The 9,361-nt window shown below is 30.8% G+C and overlaps 1 protein-coding gene across 1 annotated transcript; it reads left to right on the forward strand.

Moving 5' to 3' along the window:
• Window positions 1-2,635: 2,635 nt before the first annotated feature.
• On the forward strand, window positions 2,636-4,042 carry LOC106760883 (purine permease 1). Its single transcript, XM_014644320.2, has 2 exons — window positions 2,636-3,450; window positions 3,522-4,042. The coding sequence occupies exons 1-2, from the start codon at window positions 2,719-2,721 to the stop codon at window positions 3,879-3,881; spliced, it is 1,092 nt and encodes a 363-aa protein (XP_014499806.1). The 5' UTR covers window positions 2,636-2,718; the 3' UTR covers window positions 3,882-4,042.
• The last annotated feature ends 5,319 nt before the right edge of the window (window positions 4,043-9,361 follow it).

The raw sequence follows: 9,361 nt of genomic DNA on the forward strand, positions 1-9,361 counted from the left end.
ATTAGCCTAATTAAACCTTCAGAATACTAATAATATAGAGAGATATAATAGTAACAAATAAATTATCACTTCACGAATATATATAAATGTTAATACTTACTTCACATACTATTTATTTTTATAAGAATAATTTACATGGATCCAAAAGAAACAATCGAATTTTTATTTTACAGGGTTTAAATGAAACCAATTGAGTTGAATTTTCGATTTATGTCTCCCACCGATAAATTAATACTATTCTGTTTCATTTTTTATTTCTCATATTAGAAATTTTAATGCAACTTCTGTTATTAGAAAAAAAAAATCCATAATGAAAATGTTTTTCTTTTAACATATAAGCTACACTGCAAAAACTGAGACAAACAAGCTTAGTAATTCAAGCTGTCCAAATGAGCTTTTATCATCTAAAATTTCTAACAATATATGTTGTCTTACGTGAAACTAGATTAGGTCTAACTTAAATTTGGTTTGACCTAACTTGTTCGAATTCTTAGTTAATCTAGTTGGTACAATTTGAATTAAACCTAACTTCATTTCATTTAGACATAATGCATTTCAGCTTGACCTAAATTTTATCTGTCTTAAGTCCATCTTTACCAACTTAACATAAGTAATGTTGGTCAACTTTAAATTGATGTAAGTTAAAAACAATTTCATCCATATATATATATATATATATATATATATATATATATAAAATTTTTAAAAATATTATATTTCACTTTCGTTTTTAAATATGAGTTTTTATTCTAAAATGTCTCACGGATTTTAATATACCTGTAGATATTTTTTAAACGAGTATTGCATTGGTTGTGAAGAGACAGGGAACGAATTTTTTTTGTTGTGGATTGGATAACGGATAGATACTATTTGTGTTTGACAATATGTTACCATCTCTACACACGCTTGTAGTGAAACACAATATCAAAAACATATATCGAGATTATTTAAGTATAATGTCAACTATTTGTATGAATATATGAGTTATTGTATTTTATACATGCTTAGATTATAATTGATATGAAATAAACATTTTAGAATATTTTTTTTTATACTAACTTACCTTATTGTTTCTTTTCTATTTTGTTTGTTTCTTTTACATAATCACTTTATATATATATATATATATATATATATATATATATATATATATATATATATATATATATATATATATATATATATATATTAAGACAGTATAATTTGTTATCATTATGATATAAGAAATTGTAAATATAATACATTTATCATTATAAACTTTAATTATATTTGAAGCTAAAATTACATATATAATACATAATAGCAGGTCAACTCAAATTTTAGCCATTAGCTTCCATTTATTCTGTTAATTTCTTAAGTGAAAAAAAAAATCATAAATTAATATGAGTTACATTCGTTTTTTCATTAAATTTGCTAAGAACAATTATTACTTCAAACTTATGATAGTATAGTTTAATTCAAAATGCCGTATAGATAAAATGAAATATCAAACAACATTCCATTTCTCTCATTATTTACTATTAATAATTTATTAAATGTTATTAGATAATAATTTAATTATTCCTTTACAAAATTATAAATCCATTTTAATAACATACCTACATACTATATACAATAATAACATTTATCTACCTATACGAAACTCATTAATACATATATTATCTGTCAAATATATTTATTATTAATAAAACACATATAAAAAACAAAAAGCATGTGCGTTTGCTGGGTCAAAAGACTAGTTGGTAATAAATTTCACTTTCCATTTATTTATCATAAAAGTCAACATGCCTAATTTATTTTCTCTAATTCAAGTTTCCGTTTTGCAAAACCCGAGTGGTGAACCAAGTAGATCCAACAGATACCAAACAAACCATAGTATTTGAGACAGTTTTCTTTTACACTAATTTTTAACATTATTTTTCATTATATTCTTTTTTTTTCTTTACAAATATAAATTTTGTTTTATTATGATATGTATGAAATAAATATAATATATGTCAAAAGTATCATTACTTCCCTTTTTTTGTCACATTCTGTCCAATGAATGTGTTATGAACAGCTGTCATCAAACACAATGTGTCGCCAATTGCCAAACAAAGAATGAAACTAAATCACATTTTAGTTTTCAATTAAACTCAATAATAGTTTTTCATAAAGAAATTGTTGAATAGATTATTATATGTTAAATTATATTGATATACTCACTAACATAGTTATTCTCTTATAAATTATCAATATATATATATATATATATATATATATATAACACATTTTTTATTTTATATATAGTACTTAATGTGTATTATAGACAAAAAATAGTTTTTATCTTATTTAATAGAAAAATATTCTTTAATATATTTAAATTTTTTATATTCACTTAGTATTATTTTACTTATTTTTTATTTTCTCTTTTTTAAATACAAAAATTATATTTTTATAATTATTTTACTATTATATTTTCTATCAAAATGAATATAGAGATGTGTCATTGTTTAGATCCATAATTTAGACACGTAGTATTTATTCTAGTAGTTGTACGTACTTGTCCAGAAAAGAAAAAATAAAATAAAAAATACGAAATCTTTAAGAAAGAAAACTAAAAACACAAAATTATTTAATATAAACACCCTAAAAGATATCGATTAGCATTTAACATTGTTGAAGTTCGACCATTGGCAACAGTGGAGAAGAGGAAGCAGAAGATTTAGAACTGCAGATATGACCGAAGGAAGCGAAGGAGAGAAAAACAGAACCATGAAACGGATTCTTCTCATAATAAACTGTCTCTTACTCGCCGTCGGAACCGCCGGCGGCCCCCTCGTTATGCGTCTCTACTTCCTCCGTGGCGGCAACCGTGTCTGGCTTTCCAGCTTCCTCGAAACAGCCGGCTTCCCCTTCATGCTACTCCCCCTCGCCGTCTCTTACTTCCGCCGCCGCGCAGCGGCTGCAACGGCAGGAACCGCTAAACCCAGTCCGGTCTCGATGAAACCCCCTCTCCTCGCGGCCTCCGTCTTCATCGGAGTCCTCACCGGCCTCGACGACTACCTCTACGCCTACGGCGTGGCGCGCCTCCCCGTGTCCACGTCATCACTCATCATCGCCACACAACTCGGCTTCACCGCGCTGTTCGCGTTCTTACTGGTGCGCCAGAAGTTCACCTCGTACTCCGTGAACGCAGTAGTTTTGCTTACCGTCGGCGCCGGCGTTCTGGCGCTCCACAGCAGCGGAGACCGCCCCCCCGGCGAGTCCGTGAAGGCCTACGTGATGGGGTTCGTGATGACAGTAATCGCTGCAGCATTGTACGGCTTCGTGTTACCCATGGTGGAGTTGGTGTACAAAAAAACCAAACAACCTATTACCTATTCCCTTGTCATGGAGATTCAGTTCGTGATGTGCTTCTCCGCCACTCTCTTCTGCCTCATCGGCATGATCATTAACAACGACTTTAAGGTATACTTAACAACGAATTATTAGCAATAAAAATAGTTAGTTTTGTTATTAATGATCTGAATTTATTACAGGTGATTCCCAGAGAAGCTAAAACATTCAAGCACGGGGAAGTTAATTACTACGTTGTGTTGGTGGGAAGTGCAATAATATGGCAAGCTTTTTTCTTGGGAGCTATTGGGGTTATTTTTTGTGCGTCGTCTTTGTTTTCTGGTATTTTAATTGCAGTTTTGCTACCCGTAACGGAAGTGTTGGCGGTTATTTTCTACAAAGAGAAGTTTCAAGCTGAGAAGGGTGTTTCTCTGTTGCTGTCGCTCTGGGGCATGGTGTCTTACTTCTATGGGGAGATTAAACATGAGAAGAAGATGAAGAAAAAGAACAACAGTGACATGGAAGCAACAGAGATGTCTGAATCGGGAATGATTGAAAAATGAGAACGTACTTTTTAGGTTATTGGTTGTTGTGAAATCACAGAGAACATTATGGTATAGCTTTGTTCTACTATGTTTGGTTGTGGTGTTGTCCAAAAGTATGATCACAGATAAGGCAATACTAGATAAGAATCATATGTTCGAATTGCAAGTATGCCGGCTCACATACTCACATCAATTATTGGTTAGGAAAAACTTACACCTTTTTAATAATTTTTTGAAAACGTAAATTGTGATTGATTAATTTTAAATATATTTTAAACATAAATTCAAATAAATCAATAAAATCGTTATAAAAAAATTATCAAAAAATATTATGAAAATATTATTATTTTATTAATTATTACAGAACATATAATTCTCTCACACGAATTGTCTTTAAAAAATATTTCAGAAAATAGAAATTGAAAAGTATTTAAACTCAGATCTGGACTCGTATAGGAATATATATTAGAAATTTTTTTATTCCTGTTCAAAGGTTTCATTCGAATCAATTTTACTCTCTTTGTAGTAAAAGTTAAGGTATGATGTTTTACTATAAAATATACATAAATAATGGTTTCATATTGTCCTTTCTGATTTGGATCCGACTTTAGCTTATGAATAAATTAAGATTAATATCAAATAACTATCGTCACTGATCTAAGAAAAGTTATCGTGCTTTTTTGTCCGTAGGTGAATGAAAAAGATGACGACAAGATAAAATCACGCGTCGTATATATTTGACATTCTTAACTCTTTAGTGGGTTTTTAGCTGTTTTTTTAAGGAAAAAATTCTTTAACAACTATAATTTTTTTATAACGCATAGTATTAGCTTGTAATTGATTTGTTTTAAATATTTTTTTAAACATAAATTGAGATAGAATTTGGTGGTAAGAGAATTGTAACATGAGATAAACAAGGAGGTTAACCTTTTTTAACATGGGTTCTAACAGTGCAATGTGGTTATACTCTCATGTCGATCTGAATGAATCATTCTTTTCACTGAAGTCAATCTTTGCCTGTTAGACAAGAGTATAACAAGTTACAAATTATGTCTTGATGGAGCATGTTTTTTTATTACTATTAAATTGAAGTAGTTAATGGTGGGGTTACCATTATCCTTTTTGTGGTAATGAATATATGTATGTTCCTAAAAAAAACAATTTGTCCATTTTTGCGGGGTCTCAAAGAGACATGGAAACATATAAAAATTCTTGAATTGAAATGAAAAAATAGATAGAACTCCAATTACTTCGGAAATGGTAAGATGACATGTGTCTTGTTGTAAAAAGATTGTTAAAAAGAGTCGTCAAAATATCAAGATGTTTTTATCTTTCCTTGTGGTTAGATCATCTGCAAAGAAATTATACTAGTGAAAATTAATGTACTTGATCGACTTAAGGTTAAGTAAGTAAAACTTTTGTTTTATGTGTTCAAGAAAAAAAAAAACTCCAAACAAAAATTAATACTAATGTATTCTTTTAAATTAATTGTAAAATTATGTTTGAGGAAAAAACTTAATTAAATTATTTTGAATAATTGTTAATTTTTTTTATGTAGAAAATGATATTTAATGAGTTAATAACATTTTTTTAATAAATCATAAGTTTAGAAAAAAATAGTTTGTTATTACCATTTTAGCCATATTATCTTTAAAAAATATATTAAATAAAATTAATTACAACAATCTAATATATAATTTTATAAAAAAACAAATTTAAAATAAAATTATTACATTTTAATGAAATTATTTTATTAGTGAATAAAAAATAATAATTTTAATTTGTCATACTACTATAACACTTTAAAGACAAAAGAATATGTTAGGATTTAATTTGATATTCAAAAATATTTTTTGTCATAGTAATAAATTTAAATTAACAAATACAGGTCTATAAAGTTTTTCTTTTCTAATTATAATTTTTTTAGGATTAAGTATGTTTTTAGTTCCTATACTATCAAGCGATTTTAAAAGGCATATTTTAGTCTTCCTTCTTAAAAAAACTTTGATTTTAGTCTTCTAAAGCTAACACCGTCAAAAACTAGCTTACGTGTCTAACGGTAGACTGACACTAATTTTATTTTTATTTTTTTACGCTTACTCAGTGTTTTTTCCCTTTTCTCCCTCGCTCTCTTTCTTTTTTTTTTTTTTTCACACATAAATGGCCAGAAGATCTGATGCCTTTTCTCCCTCGTCTCTCACTGCTAGAACTCTGTTCGAGCCGTTTCGGCGGAAGCGGTCCAGGTGCGGTTGTCGGTGCCGAGCTTCTACGAGATGCTGCAAATCTAACGTCACGCTTCGTCAACAGAGATCAAGTTTGCTTACCGGAGCCTCGCGAAGCTCTATCATCCCGACGCGGTGGTTCGGCATGCGACAGAGGACGTTAGAGCTGGCGAAGCTGTCGACGGAGACTTCATCCAGATCTGAAGCGCGTGCGAGACGCTATCGGATCCATTGGCAAGGGCGACGTACGATCGAACATTGACGGTGGTGCACGGAGGAAGACACCGCCAGTTTTTGGTTCCTCTTAGTCAGAATCACTAGTCGACGTTTTACGCAACATGGAGATGGGAAACGGACCAATGCCAGTAGGTGGAGCTTCGAATGCTTAACTTTGCTCGGGCGATTAACAAAGAAAAGTTTGAACTGAATCACAGGAAAAAAATGAATCGCTGGCTGAAAATGACGTGAAGAAAGAGTGATGATAATTTGAAATTACTGACTTAGATGTATAGATTAAAACTGAAAGGAAAAGTTAGAGGATGAGGCAAATTTTGCTTCTGATTCTTTTTGTGAAAATGTAAAATGCTTTGGTTGTGTATACCTATTTTAAAAATTTTATTTTGCCCCAATTTCATTAAAGAGGATGAGATGAGAAAAATGAATGAAGATTTGGGAAAAAATCAATAAAAGATCCTATTCGAATTCACAAGAAGGCAAGTTTCCGAAATCTCATTAACCACAGTTTGTGAATTAATTAATGGTCATGAAAAAGAAATGAGAATATGAATATTGATCCGTGACATCTCCTCTTTTGGATTAAAGGCATTAGATCTTCTCCTCATGGAATCTGGAAGGCCATTTATGTGTGAAAAAGAAAAGGAAGACAACGAGGGAGAAAAGGGAAAAAACACTAAGTTAGCGTAAAAAAAAAATTGGTGTCAGTCTAGCGTTAGACACGTAAGTTAGTTTTTAATGGTGTTAGCTTTAGAGGACTAAAATCAATGTTTCTTTAAAAAGAAGGACTAAAAGAGGAATTAAAACCAAAATCACTTGATAGTATAAGGACTAAAAACATATTTAATCTTTCTTTTTATTTGACAAAAATCATTATGTTATCATCTAACAAGAATGACTTCATAATATGTTTTTAATTTATTTTTTCTATTACTATTGTTGTTATTATTATATAAGATTATGTAAGATTTGAAGTAAATAATAAGCAAATTTATGTTGATTTAGAAAAGTAATTTGAAGGCATTAGTGCATATATAAGTAATATAACATTGATCCAATATTGCATGATTGTTTACTCTTATTGCCCCCATTATCACACTCATTTATAAGGAGCATAAAACAAAAGTCAACTAAATACTTTGCCAGTAACTCAAAACAACGTATTTAAAAAAAATAAAATAAAAAGTAAAAGAGCATAATATTAAATGAATGTAAAAAATATATCTACATTAAATAATCATTTTAAAAAATATATCTACGTGAAATAATCATTTTTCGTTCTTCTCAGTTACATTACACAATTCTAGTACAAAATAAAAGAAAGGGAAAAACAAATGCTTCTATTGATGTTAAAAAATTCCAATAAGCTCACTCCGTGTATTTGTTCTATGCCTAACTTGTATAAATTCAACAATTCATAATCTAAATAAAACTATTCATCAATCACATCACCCAATCAAAACAAATACACCATATTAAATATATTATTAAATAGGAAAATGTTTATTTGACACTCTCCCTTGACACAATTTTGACACACCTCCACGTGTCAAAATTCTATTGCATGCCATCAGATTTTGAATAAAAGGGTTTTAAAGATGTGCAGAAGGGTATTTTTGGAAGAGAAGTTTTATGAAATTTGAGATTGGCGGTTTAATTTTTCATCCTCTTCACTTTTCGAAACCAAAGTTGCGTCTCTGTCATTCTCTCTCCCATTGGGTTCCTCTCTTCATTCCTCTGGCAGCCATTCGTGTATAGACTCCGTTGTTGTTTCCTTTCCATTCGTCTCTCGTCTATCAATTTGTATTCCTCCATACTCTGTTGGTAAGCACTATTTGGCGTTTCGCGTTTTGCGTTTTGGATGTGTTTGGTTTTGTGCAGTATATCCCATTAGAGTTTTCACTCTATATCCCATTTTTTAGGTTGGGGAGGGTTTTTGTGTTTTGGGTTTGTGCGTGTTGTTTTATGCGTTTTTGTGTTTGTATGAACCCTAATAAACCATTCATATGTTTATCTGCAATTTGGGCAGTTGCAATGGCGTCTCGGAACCCAACGGTAAGTAATAAATTTTTTTGGTTACTATTCATATGTTTGTATGAACCCTAATTCACTCTATATCGCATTTATATATAGTTGTTTTTTTTTTTTGGGTAAGTAATAAATTTTTTCTTGATAATGTTGTGTAGTGGCGTGTTCGAGTCTCTGTTGATTCATCAATAATTGTTGCTATGAATGGGTTACTCAGAGAAGTGCATGTAGAACGAATTTCGATGACACCAAGTCGAAGACAAACAAAGGATAGGATATGAAACTGTGTCCTCCTTTGGCTATGTGCAGAATGAAGAGGGAGTCTGGGTTCCAAAACACAACAAACCCAATGAACAACATCACCGTACAAGGGATCGACATAATGAACAACTAACTTCTTCCACAACACTTAACGATGTCATAGAACGCATTGAACAACTGCAGACGTACGGTGGTTCAAGATTGGATGCCCTAGATTCGAGACTTGATAACATTGAGAGCCGATAGCAGCAGTCTGCACCAGCCCCCTTTTATCATTTTACTTCTTAGTTATAATTTCCTGTTTTGATGTATTTGCTTTCATTCACAATTGTTGTGTCTTTGATCGGTATTGTACTTTTTAAATTATGTGTACTTCGTTTGCGAATTTTAGTGTTTAATGAGTAATTGTGTTCATTAATATGTCTTCTTAATTAAGGAAATATTTCCCTACGTAAAGAACACTTAAACAATACACAAANCATCCCAAAAACAAGTAAAACATNTGAACTTCTGTNAAATCACTCTTCATTCAGCACGTGGTNCCCTATGTTGTTTTTGGTGGCTCCTAGAGATGATCAGGATGTGCAGAAACCTCTGCAGGCTCGCGTAATCGTTTACACTGCATTGTAATCGATTACAATGNANTTTTTCATGCAAATATTTGCATATCTTTAATTTTCCCAANGTTCTGAACAAGTGTCCATCCCCCACCTGCATGGGGGTCCAAAAACATTAATTTCAAAGCAATACTCA

This window comes from Vigna radiata, chromosome 5 (genome assembly GCF_000741045.1).
Source record: "Vigna radiata var. radiata cultivar VC1973A chromosome 5, Vradiata_ver6, whole genome shotgun sequence".
Taxonomy (NCBI): domain Eukaryota; kingdom Viridiplantae; phylum Streptophyta; class Magnoliopsida; order Fabales; family Fabaceae; genus Vigna; species Vigna radiata.